The sequence below is a fragment of the Astatotilapia calliptera genome, chromosome 9 (assembly GCF_900246225.1).
Source record: "Astatotilapia calliptera chromosome 9, fAstCal1.2, whole genome shotgun sequence".
In the NCBI taxonomy this organism is placed as follows: Eukaryota; Metazoa; Chordata; class Actinopteri; order Cichliformes; family Cichlidae; genus Astatotilapia; species Astatotilapia calliptera.
The window spans coordinates 23,725,146-23,752,178 of record NC_039310.1 but is presented as its reverse complement, the minus strand read 5'-3'; the positions used below and the strand labels follow the sequence as shown (position 1 = coordinate 23,752,178).

General features: G+C 42.0%; 1 protein-coding gene across 3 annotated transcripts in view; it reads left to right on the top strand.

Moving 5' to 3' along the window:
- The window catches only part of gpr158a (G protein-coupled receptor 158a), a 97,706-nt gene that overhangs the window by 9,970 nt on the left and 60,703 nt on the right, over window positions 1–27,033 (top strand). For all 3 annotated transcript variants that reach the window (XM_026180083.1, XM_026180082.1, XM_026180081.1), the window contains exon 2: window positions 15,059–15,164. In XM_026180083.1, coding sequence (XP_026035868.1) covers window positions 15,059–15,164 — 106 coding nt within the window. The remainder of the gene's footprint in view (window positions 1–15,058; window positions 15,165–27,033) is intronic.

Here is a 27,033-nt window from a genome sequence, read left to right as displayed (position 1 = left end):
CAATCAGTAAACTTTTAAACTATTGATCACTAGCTTCTTAGCTAAGAAGCTCTTAGCTTCTTAGCTTCTTAGCTAGTGATCTAAATAGTGAAGGGATAGTGTCTACACATCTGAAACAAGGTGCTTTATGAATTTATGGTACCTTCCAATTGGCTTGTATTTACCATGAGAAGGGTAGATATTGGAACCCCAATTCTTGTGTCTTGAGTTTGACCTTGAATTTTTTGGCAACAGTTAGCTGTGCTAAGCTATCAAATCATGGATAAGCCTCTCTACAGAGGCATTAGGCAGCGAAGAGCATAAATGAGATCTTCTAGAACGTGAATAGAAAGTGAATAACGTTCTGCAACTTCAACTCACTACGGGCAAATAACTGCTGATGATGAGAAGTGGGCAGTACCTAAGATAAACTTTTCACAACTTTAAGGTGAGTAACTGAAGCAAATGCCAGTGCGAGAGAACAATAATGTTCATTGACATATTACTTGGTAGAACAAATGTGAGAGGATCACATAGGCAACCACAGCCTGGAATGGCACCATCAACTTCAAAGCAGCGTGTGATAAGGAAATCGTTTCTAGTGTGTACACAGCTTAATGGGTCATTTTAGCATTTTAGTAAGTGGTTGATAGGCAACGTGATGACATCATACCCATGTGCCAAATGTAATTGCTCAGCTTCTGATTGTGGAGGAGCTTGTAGTAAACATTTGAAATTTTAACCCTGCACAATGAAAAGAAGAGACTTAAATATATTAAATATGTTTTTTTTATTCTTTACCAGTGTTGGGTAAGTTACTTTTAAAAAGTAACTTAGTTACATTACTAGTTACTTCTCTCAAAAGTAACTCAGTTACTTCAAGTTACTCGTTACTTTCAAAGTAACTAGTTACTAGGGAAAGTAACTTTGGTTTTACTCAGAATTCTCTTGTTAATGTGTTTCTTTCATAACTTTGCCAGTCTTCTAGCTTGCTTACTTGCCACAAGTGCACTGTGCCACCTACCAATAGAAAGGAAAAGATAATGTTCATATTTCCACGAGAGAAATTCCACGCCTGGACCGTCATTGACTGCTGCCATGATTCTAGCCTACGTCACAGAGTCATGTGCGCCTTTTACATCCAACACAAAAACTGCAGTCGTGGTGCTTTCGATTGTACTCAGAACTCAGAAATTCTGCCTTCTGAATAGGAAGATGTAGGCAACACCAGACTGCAGATGAGCTGCATACAGGGCTGGACTGGGACAGAAAATTGGCCCGGGCATTTTGACTAGAGACTGGCCCACCATTATAGGAAAAATCATAAAGCCTTTGAATGAAAATAAACACTGTTGTGACAGTGATGTACACTGTTTGATGGTATATATGCATCAATCTATCAATTGTTTGTTGTAAGATTCAGATAATTATTTTTTAAAAGCTAGACATTTTAAATAAGAATAAGAAAGAAAAGTATTTCTTTGTGCCCCCCTTTCCCTGTTAATGCCCTACCTGCCCCCCTGGAAACACTTTGCTAGACCCGCCCCTGCACAGTTACCAGCTGTCAGCTACCTAAAAAAGGATCCTGGGGTTATTTGTCTCTCAGAAACAGTTCATAACTTCCCTTCAACTCATTCATGTCACCTAAAAGGTAAACCTGTTTCTCCATCACCTGTTCAGCTCTGATGATCCAGTAAGGACGTCTCCTGGTTTCATCTTCATGTTTCCCTCTCACCAGATAACCAAACCATATCATGACCAGCAGCTTTACAGCTGTGGCTCCATCAAACATCAGCTGATACTAGAAATTAATATTAAATAAATTCTAACAACAGCTGATCAAGCTTAAAAGTGCTGCTGTTGTTTACCGCGACATCCGCTGGTTTCCTCTTTCTGGCGCAAAGTGAGCGATAAACAAACAAGAGAGCCGATCAGCTGATCATTGATCAGTTTCATGATTGAAGTAGAAACGGGAGAGGGAGGGAGAGAATGAAAGAAGAAGAGGCAGCTGTGCAGCAAAGACACAGGAAAACTCCAGCTTTGTGTCTTTTTCATTGTAGCTGATTTACGGGACAAACTGTTCCTTTTCACCTCAATAAGAAACACGTAATATTTTCTCTGAATACCAGGCGGGACGGTTGGCAACTCTAATAACTTATGAACAAAATAAAGTTCAACATCATTAACTTCATAGCACCACCCAGCTGTATAGAAACTCCGTCATGCTAGCTAGCACGCAGTACGGAAAAAGTCAGAATAACGAAAATAAACTGCACCTAAACCTGGTTCATATCTGACCCAGAGAGACTGCAGGTCATAACTTCTTACCTGAAGTTCAGTTCACACTTGGACCGGTGGCCGCCTCGGGTCTCTTTTCCTTCTGCGTCCCTTTTCCTTCATCCACCTGCTGGCCTCCACCACTTGCTAATGTTACTGAATCTGTGGAAGCTCCGCGATAGCCACCACACGAAGTAACGAGTAACGACCCTATCTAAATCCCAGTAACGACTAACGCGTTCCTGATTTTGGCATAATAACTAGTTACCGTGCTCGTTACCACAATAATAACGTAGTTACTGTAACGCGTTACTTAATAACGCGTTAGTCCCAACACTGTTCTTTACACACTTAGTTAAAAAATGTTAGCTAGCAGTTAAAAATGTTCAAACAAAGAAATTTTAGTATTTGAAAGAATAGGAGTGAAAAAATAAGAGGATGTTGGAAACTGAGAAATTAGCTGTAACTGTAAACTGAAGACTTAAGCAGGGGTGTCGAACTCCAGGCCTCGAGGGCGGGTGTCCTGCAGTTTTTGGATCTCACCCTGGGTCAGCACACCTGAATCAAATGATTAGTTCATTACCAGGACTCTTGAGAACTTCAAGACATGTTGAGGAGGTAATTTAGTCATTTAAATCAGCTGTGTTGTATCAAGGTTACATCTAAAACCTGCAGGACACCGGCCCTCGAGGCCTGGAGTTCGACACCTGTAATTTTAGGTATCGCAGTGCTTATATGCAATGAACACTTACACCAGACAGCTGTTAAGTATAAGTAACATTTCACATTTGGTAGTCTATCAATTTCCCATTGTTTTAACATAACTAAACATTTTTTTAAAGTAGGTTTGTTTTAGGTCTGTGTAAGGCCCTAAACTAGCTAAAGTTGTTATATATTGCAGCATCCTGTCCTGTGACTAAACAGGCTAATCAGTTTCAGAGTCTATTTTCTGCTTTGAGACCTATAGCTCAAAGCGTATGAAATTCAGTGTTCACTGATGAATACATCTAAGACTGACTTGTAACAAAGAGGACACAAGCAGGCCTTCAATGCAAGCATCTTTTGATGAATATCCTTTTGTGAATATAAGCTATTATGCAGATATATCTACAGTCAGCTTCTTAATGTTTGTGCAGCTAACATTAGCTCAGAAAGAGTCAGTCAGAAAGACTCCTGCTGGTGGGATGCTCCTCTCTTTGCTGGCCTGGCCTTTAGACCCACAAAGAATGGAGGATGAAAGGAGAAAGCACTCTGTTTCCTTGGGCACCTCTATCTCTTGCTCTCTGTGATAATCCTGTCTTTATGCCCGAGGGCCTTGATGGCCACCATGATGGCTCTGCCACATGCTCCTCGCTGCTGCTCTCAATTACGACCCAGTCTTTGTGCAGCACATACCCAGTCAACACCACCGTTTCCAACATTTTCTTCTTTCTTTTCCCCCCCCAAAAGCCATTTTATACACCATATGTCCTCTTTGACTGGGAAGCTAAAGGTTGCCTGGGGAGTTGGGAGCAGAAGGGGAAAAAAAGAGAAGCCGACTGCAGACTATTTTCCTCTTTGTGCAGACTCACTTTTCAAATGCAAAACCTAAGCAAATGTTATTACTTCAGTTGCCACTGAAACTAACGGTTTCATGACTCCTCCATCACTAACAAATCGGCGTATTCTTGTGCGTCTGCTGTGTTTCAGTGCGACATTTCCAATCCTTATTATATAACAGAGAATTGCATGTAATTTCTCACACGAAACAACCAGCAGTGCAGGAGAAAGCAGCGAGGTCAGTTTGCCCCAAGGCAGGACCAGAGCAGCAGTTATTAATAACAGAGGTACAGGCAAAGAGAGCATTGCACTCACCTGGTGTCCACTGGGAACCGGGAATAGTAAACCGCCTCTTATACACCTGGAGAACATGCCAGAGCAGCAGTATTTGTGTATGCGTGTACATTATTATTTTTTATTGCTATTTTGATAACATGAATATATTTTTTTATTTTGTTTTTTTGGGACAAACAACTAGTCTATTCATGCACAGGGAAACACCAGTGCAACACATCCCCAAGTTTTAGCTGCTTGTTTTGACCCTGGAGCTTTTACTTACTATGCTAAATAAGTGATAACACTCTAGCATGGATTACCAGATGGACAAAGACTGCTGTAGGCCTGCTGAGCCTCCACAATGTTTCATACTGTGTGTCAGTTGCGGTAATTTGATTTGTTTGGAATCCCGGCATTAAATGAAACCATCAAGGCTCGAAGATGGCCTTGGCATTATCACTTGTCATGTTTACCAATGACAGTTTACGTGGCCAAATAAATAGATAACAACAAATAGATAATTCCCTAAATAAATTTGATTTATCTACATGATGGACTTTAGTTTGACTTAGTTTAGCTTACCCCACTAACTACAAGGATATGCACCTGTCTTACTTTATGACAGGTGGGGTGACCTTCTGTCCCCGAGTACCCTGAATCTGTTTAGTGGAAGAAAATGGAGGGAGGGATAGTTAATTTCTTATTTAGCATAGTAAGTTCATTTCTCAATATTAGGCTAAAAAAGATTTGGTTGTTGTGATACAATATTAGATACCATGTTCTAAGGATGGTTTTATTAATGTGTAGTAATATTCCCTCCTGTTTATTTTTGATATTTCTTTGATTTTTTTTTTTCATTTCATGTTGTATTGTTTCAAATAAGTGTGTGTGTGTGTGTGTGTGTGTGTGTGTGTGTGTGTGTGTGTGTGTGTGTGTGTGTGTGCTGAAGAACTCTTGTGTTCGAGGACTCAGATGCAGGAAACTGGGACACAATGGGAATCTTTCATCCAAAACGGGCAGCGCTCTCACAGTGAAGAAGTCAGTGAAGCGACTATTTCCAGCCAGGGACTTACAAAAGTCCAGAAACAAGCAAAGGTCATACATGAGGAAGAGATTTAACATGAGAAAGGGGGAACTGAAGGGTAGCTAATGTTGTACATACTGGGTTTCTATCCACTCAAAGTCAGCCAACCAAAAATTAAGAATTGCCTGGCTCTGTTTGAATTGTCCAGTTTTTCACTCATATGGCGTTTGGACTAACTAGGGAACAAGTGCAGACAGCTGATGATACATTTGCTCCAGATATCTGTCACCAAAACAATAGCAGAACATCTGCATCATACTTGGGGCCAGGGATAACTCAGGATTGCTATGTCTGAATGATTGCACAGTGCAATTGAAACTTATCTCCCCACAGCATTTAAATAAAAATGATAAGAACTGCATCTGCACACAAAAGCATAATAGAACCTGCGTGGTACGTGTGATGATTTTGTAGTGCACTACAGTGGAAGTTTACAGATGAGATTTTGAGCACCACTATAAAATGGTGTGGGCATGATATAGGGCACTATATGGTGAACAGGTGGACAGTTTAAACACACAGATGGAAATAATAAGACTGTAAGCCGGTTACAGTCCTGTGATAAAGCTGCTAGTTCTGCCTGTCTTTTCTTCTGCTATGACATTCAGAAATATCCACAGTTTTTTTTAACGCTTATGGATCAGTAAATTTTGCCTTTCCTTTGGTACCTGCTGCTTCTCCCACTTTCAGTTTGTCACAGGTGCAGTTTTTTTTTTATTGCTTTCTGTCATTAGTTTTTTGTCTTTTTGTTAAATTACATAAACCATGAACTCTGTCTTTTATTCTCCCCAAAAAGTGATATGTCAACATTGACGGCATCTTCTGCCACCTGCTGTTTTGTGTATTGTTTAGTTACAGCAAGACATGGTTCAACCAAGGTGTTACTATGGAAACCACACTTTTGCCTGGTCTCAAAACTGAGCAGTATGGGACAAGGTGTTTGTATGAGTTCCAGCTCATGTGAGCACAGAGTATGCTAACTGCCATCTAGGACTAGGTTGCTAATGTATGAAGCCATAACTAATTTTACATTAGTCATCAATCTAAACTACATAGAGATCTGTAACCTTTATAATATATCGTATTATTTAATTAGTTTAGTCTGTTACTCTTACTGTGTTGGAGCAACTGTAACCCACATATTTTCCTTAAGGATTATTCAAGTATTCTGATTCTGATCATTAGTGGTTGGTGCAACTCTACTGTATGATATGATGGAAACCACAGAATCGTACCAAATATCTAATCAACAACTCTTTTACATACAGGTTTGTCATCAGTCAAAATGCCTTATTATTAACGTTAAATTACAAAAACAAGTTGAATAAGATGTGAAGAGGGTTGTTCATTTAAAAACAGGCTGCAGATAACAGTGTTCTCCAGACCATGACACTTTAACAAAGTGGCACCAGGGGCGAAATGCATTAACAAATCATTGGGCACTAATTAAAGCCTTAATAGCCAATGATCAGCTGAAACTTTCATCATCTACACCCTGAAACAGATCTCAGTCATGAATCACCAATCAGCCACAACACTAAAATAGATGAGGTGAATAGCTTTGCTAGCATAGCTCCTGCCAGTTAAAATTTAAAGCCAAATTCTGACGTGTAGACAGCTGAGGTTTAGAGCATACCCAAAAGGTCTTGTGGGGTATCTTTGCTATAAAGTGATTATAGCTTAGGAGGTAGAGCAGGTCATACACTAACTGAAAGGTTTGTGGCTCGACCCCGAGCTGCTCCAGTCTGCATGTTAGATAGAAGAAGAAAAAACAACACCGTAGAAAACAGTGCTTGTATGAATGGGTGAATATGGATAGGATTGGATAAGGTTTGTAGAGTAGAAAACCCCTATATAAGAACCAGTCCATTTACCAAGTGGAACCAGACACAGCATTGGTGTTGCGCTGATACACATCAGAAATAAGCTTGTAAAATAAGATAATGACATTTTAAAATGTTAAAGATACAAAAATGAACTACATGTGCACTCTACAGCAAATGATAAATAAATCAGTGTTTATATGAAATCAGATATAATTTGTTGTTATGTGTTTTTATGCATGCACAATATATATCAAAACAAAGACGCAATGGCGGAAACTACGGTTGTCACAATTCATCTGGCTAAGCTTGGTTCCCAACGTTTATGTAGATTTTACTGACTAATATTAACTCCTTAAGCATTGACGCAGACTGCGTGCATTTTCCTGATGGAAGAGGCGTACTGCCGCACTTCAAATATTCTTCAGGAATGGTTAGAGGACCATGACAAAGATTTGAAGAGGTTAACTTCTCAGACCACCACACCATACAACTTTCAGGGCTTAAAAACATCTACTGTGAAGGTTAGGTGCCTGATACTACAGAAGAAATTCAGAGGTGTTGTTGGTGATTTCATTGATGGTGTCATAGTTATTTTGGCAGAATTAGGGGGATTTCTATTAGGCAAGTTGTCTTAATTGTCCCTCTGTTGTCCTGCTGGGAGACTTCAATGCTCACGTGGGTAACGACAGCGAGACCCGGAGGGGCGTGATTGGGAGGAACGGCCTCCCTGATCTGAACCCGAGCGGTGCTTTGTTATTGGACTTCTGTGCTAATCACAGTTTGGCCATAACGAACACCCTGTTCGAACATAAGAGTGTCCATAAGTGCACGTGGCACCAGGACGCTCTAGGCCATAGGTCGATGATCGATTTTGTAATCGCATCACCAGACCTGCGACCATATGTTCTGGACACTCGGGTAAAGAGAGGGGCTGAGCTGTCAACTGATCACCACCTGGTGGTGAGTTGGATCAGGTGGCGGGGGAGGACGCTGGACAGACCTGGTGCACCTAAACGCGTAGTGAGGGTGTGCTGGGAACGTCTAGCAGAGGCCCCAGTCCGCGAGATCTTCAACGCACACCTCCGGCAGAGCTTCAACAGCATTCCGAGGGAGACTGGGGACATTGAGTCCGAATGGACCATGTACAGCGTCTCCATTGCCGAAGCTGCTGCATTGAGCTGCGGCCGCAAGGTGGTTGGCGCCTGCTGTGGTGGTAATCCCCGAACCAAATGGTGGACACCAGAGGTGAAGGGAGCCACCAGGCTGAAGAAGGAGTCCTATCGGGCTTGGTTAGCCTGTGGGACTCCGGAGGCAGCCGACAGGTATCGACAGGCCAAGCGGAATGCAGCTCGGGCAGTGGCTGAAGCAAAAACTCGGGTGTGGGAGGAGTTCGGAGAGGCCATGGAAAAAGACTTTCGGACTGCCTCGAAGAGATTCTGGCAAACCGTCAGGCGTCTCAGGAGGGGAAAGCGGTGCTCTACCTGCACTGTGTATAGTGCTGGCGGAGCGCTGCTGACGTCGACTGAGAAAATTGTCAGGCGGTGGAAGGAATACTTCGAGGACCTCCTTAATCCCATTGACACGTCTTCCGAGGAGGAAGCAGAGTCTGGGGATGAGGGGAATGACCCGCCAATTTCCGGGAGCGAGGTCACTGAGGCAGTTAAACAACTCCTTGGTGGCAGAGCCCCTGGTGTTGATGAGGTCCGCCCCGAGTTCCTGAAGGCTCTGGACGTTGTAGGGCTGTCCTGGTTGACACGCCTCTGCAATGTTGCGTGGAGATCAGGGGCAGTACCTGTGGACTGGCAGACCGGGGTGGTGGTCCCCATCTTTAAGAAGGGGGACCGGAGGGTGTGTTCCAACTACAGGGGGATCACACTCCTCAGCCTCCCTGGGAAAGTCTATGCCAGGGTGCTGGAAAGGAGAGTTCGTCCACTAGTTGAACCTCGGATACAGGAGGAACAATGCGGTTTTTGTCCTGGTCGCGGAACACTGGACCACCTCTTTATCCTCTCGAGGATACTTGAGGGTGCATGGGAGTTTGCCCAACCAGTCTACATGTGTTTTGTGGACTTGGAGAAGGCATTCGACCGTGTCCCTCGGGGTGTCCTGTGGGAGGTGTTGCGGGAGTATGGGGTGTCTGGCCCATTGCTACGGGCCATTCGATCCCTATACAACCGCTGTAAGAGCTTGGTTCGCATTGCCGGCAATAAGTCGGACTCGTTCCCATTCCTGGTGGGTGATGGGCTCCGCCAGGGCTGCCCTTTGTCTCCGGTTCTGTTCATAATTTTTATGGACAGGATTTCTAGGCGCAGCCAAGTGGCGGAGGGCTTTCGCTTTGGTGGCCTCAGAATCTCATCTCTGATTTTTGCGGATGATGTGGTTCTGTTGGCTTCATCGGGTGATGGCCTCCAGCTCGCACTGGAACGGTTCGCAGCCGAGTGTGAAGCAGCGGGAATGAGGATCAGCACCTCCAAATCTGAGGCCATGGTTCTCAGCCGGAAAAGGGTGGAGTGCCCACTCCGGTCAGGGATGAGTTCCTGCCCCAAGTGGAGGAGTTCAAGTATCTCGGGGTCTTGTTCGCGAGTGATGGGAGAAGGGAGCCGGAGATCGACAGACGGATTGGGGCTGCAGCTGCAGGAATGCAGACGCTGCACTGGTCCGTCGTGGTGCAGAGGGAGCCGAGTGTAAAAGCGAAGCTCTCAATTTACCGGTCAATCTACGTCCCTACCCTCACCTATGGCCACGAGCTGTGGGTAGTGACCGAAAGAACGAGATCGCGGATACAAGCGGCAGAAATCAGCTTCCTCCGAAGGGTGGCTGGCCTCTCCCTTAGAGATAGGGTGAGAAGTTCGGCCATCCGGGAGGGGTGCAGAGTAGAGCCGCTGCTGCTCCACATCGAAAGGAGCCAGCTGAGGTGGTTCGGCCATCTGACAAGGATGCCCTCTGGGCGCCTCCTGGGTGAGGTGTTCCAGGCATGTCCCACCGGGAGGAGGCCCCGGGGCAGACCCAGGACACGCTGGAGAGATTATATCTCTCGGCTGGCCTGGGAACGCCTTGGTGTTCCCCCGGATAAGCTGGAGGAGGTGGCTGGGGAGAGGGAGGTCTGGGCCTCTTTGCTTAGGCTGCTGCCCCCGCGACCCGGCCTCGGATAAAGCGGATGAAGATGGATGGATGGATGGAAGTTGTCTTAATTCTCTGATGAACTCTGGGCTTGACTGTGGCTCAGGAGGAAGATTGAGGCATTTACTAATCAGAAAGTTAGTGGTTGAACATTGGCTCCTCTAATGTGGATGTTCTTGATCTTGCAAATGAGCCAAGTTTTGGCTGATTGTGCACCACTCAATTTTTGTAACCTCTGACGTTTTGCTGTAGGTAAAGTAAAGCTGGAGTTCATGGTGTGATGATGTCACCTTTAGTGTACAAAGCCCGTAGTATAATGTTATAATAATGGCCCGCCGGTATAACGGGACCCTGTTTAGGCAATATACTAAATACTAAAAGTGGTTTGGCATAAAAAAGAGACTTGAGCATGAATGTGTATTAATAGACAAATGAGGCTTGCATTAAGAATGTCACGGTTCGGGTCAGTGGCCGTGTGAGGCTCCTCGGGCCCCCCAACCGACGTGGCATGAGGCTGGACGGGCTCCTCGGGCCCCCCAGCCGACGTGGCATGAGGCTGGACGAGCTCCTCGGGCCCCCCAGCCGGCGACACAGGAGGCCGGACGGGCTCCTCGGGCCCCCCAGCCGGCGAAACAGGAGGCTGGACGGGCTCCTCGGGCCCCCCAGCGAAAACAGCCACAGAACCAGTGGGCACCGGGGCCCCTGGCACACAAAAAACAAAACCAGCAGGCTCGCGGGCCTCTGGCACACGTGAAACAAAACCAGTAGGCACAGGGGCCTCTGGCACACATGAAACAAGACCAGTAGGCACATGGGCCTCTGGCACACATGAAACAAAACCAGTAGGCACATGGGCCTCTGGCACACATAAGGAGGGCCGCAGCTGCGCAGAGCACTGACCCTGCTCAGGCAGTGACAGCCCGGTGCAGTTCACAGCTGGCATCTCGGCCTCCAGGGGTCCAGAGTAAGCTGAGGGCTGTAACCCAGCCTCTGGGGAAGCCCCGGAGCGAGTAACGGTCACTAATGTTGCCAGCTTTTGAGGAACAGGTCCGTTGTGAAACATTTCTTCTCCCTGCTCAGAAACAGCGGTGGAAAAACAGTGTGAAAATTGTGACAGCCATTAACTGAACTATGGGTTGTAGCGATGCTAGCGGTGGTGATGGCTGAGTGGCTAACTGGAGCGGCGGCAGAACAGGTAATTGTGCCCTTAGCGAGGCTAACGGTTGAGCTACAGACTGGGAAGCTTGTGGCTGGACACAGAACTGAGCCGGAGAATGGCGATAAAGTCCTGGCTCAGAAGGAGCGGCAGAGACACAGTCCGTCAGTTTTGCAGAGGGTTTGTAGACGCCCACTTGGGAAGGATCTGTTACCACGAAGGTAGGTAAGCAACCCATACTGTCTCCCATCCCGCTCTGAATAGCCCCAGAAAACAAAGTCCCGGAATCTGGGGAAGCCAAAGCGTCCCGCTCACTCACCGTATCGGGCTGTTCGAAAGTGAATGCAGACGGGGGGTGAAGTCCAAGATCCAAAAGGAGAAACTCCCGCTCCCACGGACAAAGCGAGCCTAGAAGCCATGGGAGACCGGTCACAAGACGCTGTAGCCGCCTCTCTATAGCGCGCTGGGACTTGCCACCCGGGTTTTCCAGCCACAGGTCGATGAGCTCCTGTGTGGCATCAATGAGATTCTCCCATAGCTCCTTAGACGGATTAAGCGCTGCTGGGTCCATCTTGTGGTCGCGTCGTACTGTCACGGTTCGGGTCAGTGGCCGTGTGAGGAGTGGAAAGGAGGACTCAAATGCATTACTTATTTAGACGTGAGGGCGATTTATTAACAATACCAAACATAAAGTGGAGATGGCAAAACAGAACTAAGGATGAACTAAACTGGGAGAAACTACACCAAGGAGTAGCAAACCTGAACATGAAGGGAGAACAGCAGGGAGAGCACGCAGGGGATTTCACAGAGTATGAACACAGACGACGCGACGAGGAACAGAGGAAAACACACACTATAAGTACACAGAGAGACACTGGGAAATCACACACAGGTGGGGGACACAGCTGGACCTGATTAACCTGACGAGACAGGGGAACACTAACACCAGGGACCAATAGAGGGAGCACAACCCCAGAACCCAGTATCTAAAATCCCAAAACACAAACCATCCCAAAACAGCCACGAATAATAATGAAAGTAATAACAATAAAGAACACAAACACAAAGTCACTGAGTCATGGCCGCAGGACCATGACAAAGAAACCACTTTGACACTTTTGTAGCACTTTTCTACATCATTCGAGCAATTGATCAAACCATCCCATCGTTTCAGGAGAAAGGCAAAACAGACTTTTTTGGAAAAAAAAATGTTGTATATGATGTTGTGTCAGTATAAAAAAGATACAAATTACATATTTTAATTGCCTAAGGTCAGATTACGGGTTAGGGTTAGTATTTCGATGACAATGAGAACTTAGACTTAGGTGATTAATGCGGTGGTATATGATGTATATCCATACTAGTTCAGGGTCAGGGTCAATAGTTTAAAATCTAATTTTCCTTTAAACGCAAAACACAAATCCTGGAAACTGGGAGACCAAAGTTTCCTGTTAATCCTATAACAAAATAAACCCAGTGTGAATGTCAGTGTTCAAACGGGCATCAAAGGAGTTAAAGGTCAGTGCAAAGTCGGCCGCTGATTTATTTGCAGGGAAGCAGCTGCAGGTTTTGCCTGATTAAATAGATAACAGCGCTGATTCGCCCGCTCACTTCAGAGCAGGGTTTGTGTTTATATTCATCCTGATCAAATAACAAAGTGTATATTTGGTGATTTTGTTCGAAAGCTACACGGCAACACTCGGGTTTTTTTCCTCTTGTGTCGGCTGGCGTTTATGTAAAATGTTGTGTGTGAGAAACTTGAAGGCTCTGAATGCTGGATCAGAGAAATACCTTTTTTCATATGTGCACATTATCTTGGTGTCATGACACTCGTCCTACTGAGCTATAACTCTCCAGAGCATGTCTTCCATAAAGTTTAAAGTCGGTATAGATTTTCTAACAACACTTGCCTCGGGCTGTGCTCCATTTTTAAGTCTACCAAGAGAGAAAGCCTGTAAGTGGGCTGAGGTCGCTGAGAGACAGTTTAGAGTTTCTTGTGGATTTGAAGTATTTTGTCAAGCTTGTTTAGTTTTTTTTCCTTGTATAGTTACGCATATAGTATACAGCATTATGTAACTGTCTGTTGGCTTGTCCTGTGAGCTGCACTTGTGAAAGGGACATATGCCACACCAGTGAAAAGATTTGTCAGAATCAAAGGGGCTGACCTTCAAAATCACATACAGTGACCTTCTCTTCACAGAGCTTCAGAAAGCTAAGTAAGTCTAAATCCTCAACAGCTCCATTAGAAGGTCCTGCCTGGCTCAGCTGGTCGAAACGGAACAAAGAGTCCAGCCTCTTGCAGAGTGTCTCGTTGTGATGTAGTGCACGGCTAATTGCATCTCTGTCAGACTGATTTCTTTCTTAGGAAGAAGAGATGAGACATGAGGCAGACAAATGTCTGTTTTTGCTTTATAACATGTTAGAACCTATTAAAATTTCAGTTAAGATTCCAAGTACAGGTTTGTGCAATTACATGTTGAGGATTTTAAGGTAGTGTAACTCAGCGGTCCCCAACCCACGGGCCACGGACCGGTACCGGCTCAGTGGCCGCGAGAGTTAATCCTCGCGTGTGAAATTTATGGTTTTCAGGGTTTTTATCGTTTTTTAGCGTTATTCTTTAGAATCCTTATCGTTAACTCAGTTTCCCTGGGTCTTTTCCCATGTGTTATGAATAAATCTTCCTTTTTTTTGGTACTGGTACTGGTTTTATTTTGTTGCATCTATCCGCAACACCTTAAAAGCCGGTCCATGAAAATATTGTCAAACATAAACTGGTCCGTGGCGCTAAAAAGGTCGGGGACCGCTGTTGTAACTTTACTGTACTTTTAAGTGAAATTTGTAGATCAGACAATAACATACAGCTCATAATGTACTTGCTTTATCTACCTTCCTCAGTTCAACTCTTTTAATTTGAAAAGCTTCTATTTAGAAAACCATCCAAAAAAAATCCCGTCTGACACAAATCAATCAATCACTCAATCAATAAATCAACAAAAGGGTAAATGACTTTCTTCAACAGCGGGTTTTAGTTGGCTTTACTACACTTTGTTTACTCCGTGGTCTTTTTGTTGTTTTCGGGTTTTGATTTCCTTGCAAATATAATTGAGTTTAGACTTGAGGTTTTATTGTTGTTCCAAATGTTTCAAGTTTTGATTTTTGTGTTTGTTGAATGTTTCGGTTCTTGTTTTGATTTCTTTATTCTAGCAGATTACAAGCTTTATTTTTTGTGTCCATTTTTGAGTATTTGCTTCCTGTTGTTTCTTGTGTTTTTTTGTAATGCCAAGTTTCAGTTTTACATCCTGTGTTTTGGTTCATTTCATTGTTTCTTTTAGTAGTTCCCTCAGTGATTCTTTGTTTTCTTTCTGTTACTTTCTGATTTATTTGAAGATTGAGTTTTCTGTCATGTCCTTTGTTAGTTATACCACGTGTGTTCTACTGTCCAATCAAACCTGTGTGTATAAATAGTCCCGTCGTCACAGGGAAGCGTCTGTTGTGCTTCCTTTTTTGCACTTGATCTTTTTTCATGTGTGTTGGTTTTCACATTGATGTCGTGAACTTTTTCTGCCTGAACTAATGGCCTTGTTTTGCATTCAAACCTCCACACTCAACTTTTCTGATATACAATATGCTTAAGAAAGAATGATACAATTTCAAAGTGCTTCAATTCCACAGCTGTTCACCATAACAATCAAATCGTGAAATGTTAGAAAATCATGTAAAGCTCTAGTTGAGTCCAAGAATAAAAACATGGAGGTAGAAATGACCCTAATAGATCTCTTTTAATGTCCTTCCATCTTGCAGGGGAGTGGTTCGAGTGGACATTAATCTACAGGATGTTGATATCGACCAGTGCTCCACTGATGGCTGGTTTGCTGGAACCCATCGATGCAACCTGACCACTATGGAGGTGAGTGTGCCAAGCATAGGGGCTAGATTGATTTGCTCAGTTAAACTGAACTGTAATCCACACCTACTGTGTCACATCTACACAAGGCTCCAAATGGAAAACCAGTAAATCTGTATGTCTTGTGACAAATGTGGGGATCCGATTCACCTTAAATGATACTGCTAACAATATAACCACTAAACTGAAGTGTACAGTGGATACAAAGCATCACTTGATGTTTATCTATGCGAATATATCCCACAGCGTGCCAAGGCTGCAGGGAAGATTTATGTTTTTGTCACACATGAAGCTTTGTCAAAGGCAGCTGCAGCTCGTCTCAGCTATTACCTCTGTCAAGGTTGCGTTGTCATGAAATATGATGTGTTTGTCTGACACTGAATGCACAGCTTTGCGTGAAACTAGGTAGACAGAGATGAGCCAAGTCATTTTGTAGTCATTAGCCAACTGATAAAGTACACAGACCCTATTGGTTCAAATCTTGAGGGTTTCCTTCCAGGGTCAAGAAATATATTTAACTCTAAGTATAGGTGCCTGGAATTGAGACGGAGGGTTATACTCATGTTCAGCATTGGCAGAGTAGCTCTGGTCATTTTTAAAATGAAAAACGTCTTGTCTCAAGGCCTACTTGGAAAAGATGATAAAATTCTCAGTACTGTTATTTTTAAGAGAATGTCAGACATTCACATTCACCATTTTGAAAACTATTATCATTAAACACTGAAGTTAGGTTTTGGGTCAGATAGTCATATTACTTGGCTTGTTTTGGACAACTTTTTGATCTTTAGTTTCTAATTTCACCACGTTCTTCAAGTTAGCTTGAGTAGCTCTGCATCAGTGTGAGCACGTTTATAAAAGCACAACGTCGTGTTTAGAGAAAACCAAACATCTTATGCTAGTCAAGCGTGGTGGTGGAGGGATGGGCTGGTTTTGCAGACATGTGAACTGGGCACTTATTCTGGAGTTAAATATGAGACCATCCGTCCAACAGCTGAAAGTGGGTCATGCAACAGAACATTGATTACCTATTTAAACTTAGGTTATTGCTGGTAAAAATGGTTCAATAACCTAGTGGATGACCAGTTCAAAATGAGAAAAGTATGAAAATAAAAGTGCAAAAGTAAAGATTTAAAGTTTCACTAATTAAATAATTAATAATGCCATGTTATGTGCAGGTCATTACATTTTTATTCCTGCTGTTAATTGCAGCCCTTTATTTACCTGTCCTGCTGTCTACCTAGCAGGTAGTGTCCTGTGCGTTTCAGCCTCATCCTTAAGACTGATAGATTTTGAAGAGGTGCCGTAGATCAGGCTGCTTCATAATGCATGTGATGTAATGGATTGCAGTGAGCCTCTTTGAATAATTAATCACTCTCTTTGTCTGAGCACTTGCACCTCTCTGTGGACAGTCAATGGCAGAGACATTTGACATAGTGCCTCTGTGTCGGGTGACTGCGAGGAGAGAAATGCTTGGTTAATGGCATGGATTTTAGCCGGGTTTGCGGAATAATGTGTGCTCACACCGCGGGAGCATGTCAGGAGCGTGCTTGCTCAGAGCCGAATGATGAAAGCTGTTGTGGTTGTGGCACACTACAGGATGTGTCCTGTGTTGCTTGACAGCTTTATCGTGCGGAGGTGCTCATTATTGTCATGCCTGCTAGATAAACTATGTGGACAGGGAGAGCAACTGTATATGTGGACGTACGCTGACCAAGAGCAAGAGCAGCTGCAGCCACCACATTATTAGTCTTTGATGTGGAATGCAGGGGTTGTAATTCATATGTTTTGCAAGAAACTAAAAAGCAAAATCTTTGTGTCTGTTAGAGCCTCTTTCTGGTCTTAAAGTGCATGAACAGGCAATTTGGGGCTGATAGAGGAGGCATAGAAAGCATGACTGAAGTGTAATCAAGTGTTTTAGGATTTTTTGTGTGGTAATGCTGTAAAAAACACTAAAAGGGTTCCCCTGTATTTGCAAATAGGCATTCATTTAGTTTTATTGACTGTTTTTTAAGCTGTATAGGTATTCCCTCTTTATGTGCAGCAATTTGATGTGTAATGGGTTTCTTTGGGACCATTTTAAGATCCATGTAAGGCGTACTTTCTTTGTTTTATTGGAAACAAAGCACTTTGTTATGATGGTGTTGGGGTTGTTTATTTATGTGCAGCATTCACATTTCTTTTCCACCCTCAGATGCTCTTTATAGCAGCATTTACAGCAAACCCGTCACTACTACTTAGTGTCCTTTATGCATGCATCTCGCCATCATTATTTGCATAACAACTACAACTTCCATGCGTCGCGCATCCGCTGTTTTTCATTTGCATCTTAGGAGCTGCTTAAGTGGCACCATTCCAGCAACTGAATTTGATAAAATGCAGTCGCTTCCAGCCGCCCTGCCGGATTTCCAGGCCTCTCTTTCCTCTCAAGCTGCTGTTTGTCCAGCCGAGCGTACAGGCAGCCCAAACTCAGATGGAGGCAGATGACATGGATGACTGATCCAACAGGCGCGCACACTAAGGCAAAGCACAATGAAGCTCAGATTATTGACAGGAAAAATACAACAACCCCAACAGCATCCAAAGCCTGTGGTTATTTGAGGGCAATGCTGTCTTAAAATCTGTCAATATTTGTCTTTGATTCTTTAGTTTGTATTTTTGATTTCTTATGTTATATTTGAAATATGTTAAGTTCTTGTATTGTTATTATTAGTTTTGTTGTGTTTAGTCTTGTTTGTGTTTCACCTATGTCTCCTTGTTTATGAGTCTTTTTCTGTTTGTCATGTGTTATCTCCTTGTCTATATAGGTTCCCCCTGTGTCTCTCTCCTCTGTGTCCCTTTCCCTCTCTCTGTCTCTTGTGTCAGGCTTGCAACTTGCATCCCAGTTCATGTGTCTCCATGCTTCCTGTTTTATTTTGAAAGTATTGTGTTTACATGTTCAGTGTGTTTAGTTTTGCTTCCCCCGTGGCATCTTGCTCATTTGTGTCAGCTGTGTCTCCCCAGGTGTTTCCACTTCCCTCATTGCCCTTCTGTGTATTTAAGTCCTCTGTCTTCCTCTGTTCAGTGTTGGTGTGTCTGTTTTCGTTTCTTCATGTCATGTCTTCAGGAATCTCATGATTCTGTTTAGGTTATGTTCATGTTTGTCTCATAGTTTCTCATATTTACCTGCTCAGAATCATGATCATGTCTTATTGTCATAGTTGTCATAGTTTAGTTTTTCCCAGTCTAGGTTTTAGTTTTAGTTTTCGTCCCGGTTTGCTCTGCATTGATTTGTATTCACGTTTTTTGGCCAAATAAACAGCTCACGTTTTGTTACACCTTAGTTTTTGTCTCTTCCGTGTCTGCTTTTGGGTCCATGCCACAAACGCACTGGCCTGCCCAACGGGACAACTTCATTTTCATTTCACCATTTCTTACAGATTTCTAAACTGTGTGTGAAATCATTAAACAATACCATTTTGTTGGAAAAAATATTATTTGACAAATGAATATCAAGATGTCACCAGCTGCTGTGCAAGCTGAAGTTGAACTGTGTATGACATAATCTCTGGGGAAGCAACTGAGTGATATGAAAGACTCACAAAATAGCAACCTGCTCAACCTGTTAATACACAGGATTCCTACATAGAGATTGTGAAAAAGGCTGAAGTCACACCTTCTCTGTATTTTCCTAGAAAAAGACCCCTTGCTGCTGATTTTCAATCCAGTTTTGGGTTCGACCATTATTCCCGTTTCCCTTCCATAAGAATGGCTTCTTGACAGCTACTCTTCCATTAGGATAATCTCATTTAGGTTAAATGGATCAACTAAAAAGGTCAGATGCATCTCTCAGGTCCTTTGTCAGGTCTGTTAACCCTTTAAAACCGGTCGGAGTGGGCACGCTCCGTTTTGCGTAACTATTTTTAAATCCCTATAGAACTGCAACCACGTAAGCTAGCACAATAATTTTTTTGCATATGAAACCAGAGGAGTTGTACTTACATGTTATGCCATCAGCTTGCCCTAGGTCACGGTTTCTTATTCGGTTATATTCCAGAAAAATGCTTTGCCGATCCGATCAGCTGTTCATAACACTTCCTACGTTGGAACAGACGTCAGAGCGAACTATGTCTGCCATTACTTGCCTGAAACCGGGAGTGACGTCATTTTCGCAGAAAATGTAGTTTACCTTCGGGGCCTTATAAGCCTATGCTGGTGTTTTTTAAAGTCATGTTTGACTTTATGCTTTCCTGAATAGTTTCAGGGATGCTTAGGACTAAAATTGCACTGCTGGAAATAGTTTATTTTGATGCACATGCTGTTTTTTTGTAAATTTGCATTATAATATTTTTTCTTCATTTTTCCTGCAGTATATAAAAATTGGTGTATCTCAAAATAAAACTATGAAGACAATCAAAATGAATTTCCTGTGGTGGGAAACTATTTTGTGCAACTTTTTTGTATTTACAGTTTTGAGGGATAAACCTCTTAAATTTCTCTAACTAGAAATATATGTAAAAAAAACCCCACAAAAACAATTTTCAATTTGTTTGTAGTTTATTGCACTTTTTTGCAATTTATGTAGTTATTATGCACTTAATGCATACATATTATTTAAGTTTGGGCTATAACGGTTGTATTGATGTATAGCAACTTGAAATGGTCCCAAAAATGGCACTACAGCATGTAAATCGTTCGTGGTGATCGTGGCTCAAGAGTTGGGAGTTCGCCTTGTAATCGGAAGGTTGCCGGTTCGAGCCCCGGCTTGGACAGTCTCGGTCGTTGTGTCCTTGGGCAAGACACTTCACCCGTTGCCTACTGGTGGTGGTCAGAGGGCCCGGTGGCGCCAGTGTCCGGCAGCCTCGCCTCTGTCAGTGCGCCCCAGGGTGGCTGTGGCTACAATGTAGCTTGCCATCACCAGTGTGTGAATGTGTGCGTGAATGGGTGGATGACTGGATATGTAAAGCGCTTTGGGGTCCTTAGGGACTAGTAAAGCGCTATATAAATACAGGCCATTTACCAAAAATATAATATAAGCTCTGGCGGACTTGGTTCTATGGTAGGTCTTAAAGGGTTAAGTCATGACTTTCAGATACCGTTCTTCTGCTGTAGACAGAATTTTTTTTTAAGCCTGCCACTTCTTATTTTGTCATCTCTTTTGGCCAATTTCCTCAAAATTTTTAAAGACACATTGCACACCATGCTGAACTATACCAGGTTCAGTGCTAATAGCCTTTTGGAAATCACCTCATTGGTGCAAATATGCTGCACTATGCCTTTTCAAGCTATGCTATCTTGGGCATTTTGTAATAGTGCCAACTAAAGAAGGATGGATGGCTTTTGCACCGTACAGTACATTACTATACACACATTGCCTCAGGAAATATCAGTACTCAAGCACTTAAAACCATAATGCGAAATATAGACATAAAAGAGGAAAGGAAACAGTATTCGAAATAATGAAGTATTAATATTTTAATATTTCATTTTATTTATCATAAAAATACATCTTTGTATTTATTTATCATTGATCGGTGATATTTTAATCACGTGCAATGATGCATTTACTGGTGCAGGAAAATAGCACAAGTGATGTTTCCCTATATTGCCAATGAGCTCAGGGTTTTCTATGCAGAAGATTATATGCTAGGCATTACACATACATCACCATCAGTTTGCAGGAGCAGGCTTGCCACTGTACTGCTGTCAAAAAGTAGTATAGCAATCAATTTAATTATAGACTGCATTTATTTAGCTAGGAGCAAACACTGCAGTTCCTTTGATTAGAGATGCAGGTCTGACTTAAACCAATCACGATGAAACTACACGAATGAACAGAGACGAGCGCGAAGCCCACGGATGATCAACCCCAATCTTACCTTCATTTCCTGTGGAAAAAGTGTACACACTCCTGTTGGGGTTCTCGTCTCTCCTCCTCTCATCTCTCACTAATGGCACTTCCATTAGTGCGTTTCAATGTTCTCCAAAAGTCTAGGACTTTGCTGCCCTGGGGTCAGCTTTCATAAGAGAATGTGGCTGTGGATGATGATGAATGTTTCAATCAATTAGCTTATTGCTGGGAACAAGTGGTGGGGCCCAGGGGGATCGTAGCCTGTGAAAGCCAGTGACACATTACCTGAATGATTACGCCACCCGCCGTAACAAGAAACCCTGACTCTGTTCTGTGCCGTTTCTTTTTGAGGGATGCTGAGTAAGATGAGTAACCTCTCACTCAGTTTTATTAACTGGAAATAGTAAAAAAAAGAAAGAAGAAAAACCTAAAATACAAACACACACAAAAACTCCACAAAAAGCACTCCAAGGGCATAAACCTCCACCAAGGCCTTTCAGTCTCTGGGCAGTATTTCCTTTTAAAGGAATAGTATTGCATTTTGTACATATTTGTTTGTTGTTGTTGTTCTTTTTAAATGCATTTTAACCTCCTAGGACCTGGCATCCACATTTGTGGACATCACGTTTTGGGATGTCTAGACCAAATACCTAATTTTGCTCTACGAGGGCCTGATATCCATTTACGAGGACATTATACTGCCACTGTTCTAACAAAATTTAAAATGAATGTCCTCATATGTGGCTCTCATTTTTCTCAGAAACAAACATTAGGTAAAAAAAAAAAAATCTGGTTATTCTTTGTTTTTACATTCATCAGGTCCCAATCAGCCCAAATAGCCATCAAAGAGTTCTGGTCTTAGGAGGTTAAATTTGCACTTGTTTCGACTAAAATATAAAATGCAGAGTTTTGTTATTTGCTTTGTTGAAACAGATTTCAGCACACCTGATTTACTTTTATAATGAAGTATTTATTTTATTGTTTTGTAAAATGTATTTAAACATTATTATTAACATTATAAATAGTTCTATATAGCACTCTGACTTTCAGATCAATCTATCAACCTTGAAGGAGAGGTCAGAGGTCAAATGTGACATGATATTGAAAATCTTTATATGGTATTTTCTATATGTTAACAATACACACCATACTTTCAAGGGTCATCCAGTCTACAAGGGTTTTTGTCAATTTTCAAGCAATAAGTCACCAAGTTCATCTTGAAGACTGCGGTGGATGTAAGCCAAATTGTATTGGATTGTTACCATGACTCTGCTCTACACCACTACAAGGTTTTACCAGAATTTATTTAGTTCTTGAGCATGACATGCAAACACTACCAAAAACATAACCTCCTTGGCAAAGGTAATGACAGCAACTCAAACTTTATATTGGTGTATTATAATATTTTTGTATCTGAGTTTCATTATTTTTAATTTAAAATTAAAGCTGTGAAGTATATATTACTTAATTACATTTATTTTTTTTATATGAGAAAAAAGGAAATAAACTAAACTAAATTAGTCAGCCAGTTTAAAAGGCTAACTCTGCTTTTTCCTATCTTAACTTTTTTTGTTAAAGATATCTCACTCCAGACACTGAAGTAGAAATTCAAGTTGCTGTATGTGCTTGTTTTGACAAGAAATTTAAATGGAACAGGATTTTCAACAAAACTTTTTATTATATCAAATAAATAAATAAATAAATAAAAAAGCTTTCCATTTGGACGCGCTGCATCAACCATCCTGTTCAAAACATACATAGCACATCCATGAAAGCACTCAGAAAACCAAACCGCTGCCTCGGTGACGTTTCAGGGTGACGTTTCAGGGTGACGTTTCAGGGTGACGTTTCAGGGTGACGTTTCATGGCGTTTTATGCACTCAGCAGCATGTGCGGTTTATTTTTGCCTCACTGTGGTGCTCTGTCTGCTGTTGAAAATCTGAAATGGTTATTTGTGCTCTGTCTGTTGAATCACTGTTTCATCTTGACCTTGGATCACAAGGTTGTCCTGGCCCAGCCTGTTATCATCTCAATCACATGCTGATTCCTCCGCCGTGCACCCAGCACTGCTGAATTAATAACGGCATCAGTGTTAAACAACTGCTGCTCCGTCTTATCTCACCTTCTGTCCCTCCCCCTGTCCTACACATATGTTGTCCTCACATTAGGACATTACAGTGGCTTCCATTTATTTCCTGGGGGCTCATCCACTATGACCGCGTTGTCTCTCTCAATCTCCCAAACTTACCACAATATAAATTAAAAACTAACCAACATGTTTTAGTCCAACAATGAATAATTAACCATGCAAAGACCAGATTTAATTGGTTTCTTCCACAACATTTTTTTCCTAGTATAGCCCAAAATAAATATTTAACGTCATGGCTACAATACACCAGTGGTTCCCACTTGCAGCTGATAGTTGGTTTGGATCGATGCCCAATCACATTCTCACCATAAACAAACTGTACTGGAGTTTTTTGAGGAGGAGGCTTGTGTCTGGTTCCAAGGAAGAGGAAAACAGACCAGAGTCTGATTCAGATGGACTAAACAGAGCAGGGATGAAAACACCCTGAGTCATCACCCTAACCTTAACCTTAATAGGAAAGTTTAAAAGTAGTTTTTGAGTTTTGTCCGTTTGAATGATAATTTTCTGTGTCCTTGTTGTCAAGACTTTGGAGGGAGAACAATTGTCCCATTTGTGCTCATCATTCTTGCAAATAGTGCCGGATCACATCGCTGGCACAAGTTGCACTTTTTTGCAACCTCGTGTGTATTGATGACACACGTTTAAGACAGTGTTGGTTTTTCCTGCGATTTTAATGATCTCAGTACACAATCAAAGATGATTCATAGATTATACAGAGGAAGATGTTGCAAGAGTTTCAAAGACTAAGCTTTCTAAAAAAACAAACAAAAACCTTGTACTTGCTTCTGGTTCTGTTTTTTAGTAATACCAACGCTGATGTGGAGTTTTTGTTTAGGCGGTGAAACCTATCATTTACGAGAATAGTGCAGCTAGTGCTGGTAAAAATGGTACATAACTGTGGCGACATCACTGTTTGCGTGTGAAGCGACTGATGTGGCGAGCATAAATGGGCCATTAGACTCGGAAGGTTTTTGGCCCTGCAGTGGTTTTACAAGCATACTATATTTGTTCTCTTCAGCATGAACAGATTTCTATCCTAACATTACGATTAATGCAAACACATCCTGCAGTCCCAACAAGCTTGAAAGGAAAACAGCTGATTGGCCCCAACAGTACAACACAAGCCATCCATGTCACGCATTGTTTCCCTGATTTACATCTCATTGGCTAGCAATCTTTCCTTGCAGCCGGACTATAACTTACCAAGATCAGGCAAGAAAAAGGCTGCATATTGTACTGGCAGCTATGATAACGTGCCCTTTATTTGCATGGCAGTGGATGCAAAAGAACATGCAAATCTACTGGGAGAGTTTACTTGAAAACATGAGATACAGTCCCTTAATTTGGCTCATCTATTCATTTAACGTTTAAAAATGACATATGACGGGTTAAACTGATGGGGCTCATTTTAAAACACTGACATTCATTAGTCAGTGTGTCACAAATAAGATTGATTTGAGTTGTATTTGCATGTAAATGTTTTAGACCTCATTCTGTCCCATAATGACTTGTCTTTTGTGCTTGCAATCATTCGAATATGCAAAATTGCCATTTTTTTCTCCCTAAAATTCACCGTAATTGAAAAACTAGTGTTGCTACTTTTCTCCTGCTAAAATGCCTGTTCAGCCCAACACTGAGAGCAATTAAACATGCAATTAAATCTTAGTTTATATTCAATTTGTGTAATTTAATAGTTTTGTTGCTCATTTAAGCCTGACAAGGGGCTTGGGAGCACAGAAAAAAACATGTACTTTAAGTGTTTTTTGGCGGGTTACATTATTGCTGGTCATAACTGGTAATATATCCAAATATTCCATTTATCCATTTTTTGACACTCCAAAAATATATAAAGACATGGATATTTAATACTGTGCAAAGAATTGGTGTATTTTTGTGGTCAGTAAAGGCGCTTTACATGGCCTACTTTTGAGTTACATCCAAACATGTCCTTTTTTTCTCCACTGGATCTTCATATTTCACTCGACATGGCGTACACTCAGGAAAATCCCAGAGTCCCCTGTGGGAACGTGATCCACATTAGCTGAGCAACATTTATCTGCTTGTTTCTCTGACAGCTTTCCCATCCAAGTGTTCCCTCTGCACTCATTCAGCAAAAACGCTTCCCTCTTCATCTGCAGGCCTCCCGTGTATTGTAAGATTAAAAAAAAAAAAAGCAGTTGTTTTAGCACCTTGGGAATTCCCCTGGTGTTAGAGACTCGGCATCGTTGTGGGGCAGAGATTCCCTCAAGACGCACATGTCAGGAATGGTGTCACACCGGGCCATGGTCCTTTCAACCTGTGCATTCTCGGTGAAGAGGAGCAAGTTTTAATTAATTACATTCCTTTCTTGTTGTTGCTGTTGAAAGAGTATGTTGGACGCGATTTACAGGGTAATTGATAATTATCTACAGTGATCTCAGCAAAAGCTGTGATTATGCTTCAGAGTTGATAAGATAGAAAGGAAGTCTGGAAATCCTTTTGTGCTGGTGAGGTATGCATCATTGTAAGGAGGAAGAACTTTAAAAGGTAAAAGATAATTCAACTCTCTTTCCACTGTTAAAAGAAAGATTAAGGAGTTTCTTAAGGATGAACAGCGATTTAGATCCATCTGCAGCTCTGCAGATGGAGTGTTACATAGTTTTGTGCTGGAAAAGTAGTTTCATGAGAATGATAGCTGTATTTGAAATTGTACTGACCTATTGTCACATTGAAAAAGTGCAATGTAAATTGTGCACTGTTGTCAAAATGGGTAACATAGACTTTAGATTTTAAATACATGCTTAATGTTGTATAAAGGGCATTTCAAGCCAAATTACAATTTTCTCCCAAATACCCAAACAGCAAAACCTAAAACTATGACTCAAACTCCTGCCTGACGTTTAGGGGTTGGTGTGCCACCGAATCCAGACTGTTTTAGGAACATGTATATGCTGCTTTTCAGGGGGTAGAAACAAGCCACTGATATAACTGTTCAGTTATAGGACTTTTCAGTTTCTGTGATTTCCTTATTCTCCCTGTGCTTGTGTGTCTATAGGTTTTCTCCAAGTACTCCGTCTCCCTACCACAAACCAAAGACATGCATGTTTGGGTTTGTTGGGGTAGGCTCTAACCTGGGACCCTGAATTGGATAACTGCTCAACTGTTCTTCCTAACTATTCACCTCAAGAAGTATTTGCGTGGATGTTTTCTCCTTTGGTTTCCAAGAACTCTTTCACTACACAGTATCATGTGCCTCCAAGATGTTGAAGGCCCTTCCTCCTAACCCCTGTTAGGTCACCACCTTGTTTTGGTCAAGGAGCTTGCATCAGTGATCCTTAGAGTTATACCAGGTAGGATCACCCATACTGGCAAAGTTGAAGGGTATAGGCCAAGCAAAAGACTGTTGGAGGGTGGGCATAAGGTTAGCACCCATATTCTGTAAAAAGAATTCCTTTGCTACATAAACTTTAACAGAAGGATCTAACATAACTAATATAGTCACAAACATGAGTACTGGGTCTCAGAACAAACAGACTCACTCAAATGATTCATAATTCCTCAGATATTTACAAAGCTCCTTCTGGAAGCACTTTTTAAAAAATATATATTACCCTATATATTGAAAAACACACATTTTTACATTAAAATACTTGAAGCAAGGCTGCAATTTCTTTACTGTAAAAATTTCAGTGACTATATTGTAATTTATTCAAGTTTTTTTTATTTGTTTTAGAGGACAACACAATAAAAAGCATACAGTATTATATCTAACGTTAACATTCACATTCCTTGAATGACCATGATTTAGTTGACTGAGAATCTACACAGAGAGCAATAATGTCATTTCTATAGTGTGTATGTAGCGATTCTCTATTTTTACAATATTTATATAGTAATACTGTAATTTCTACTGTCTG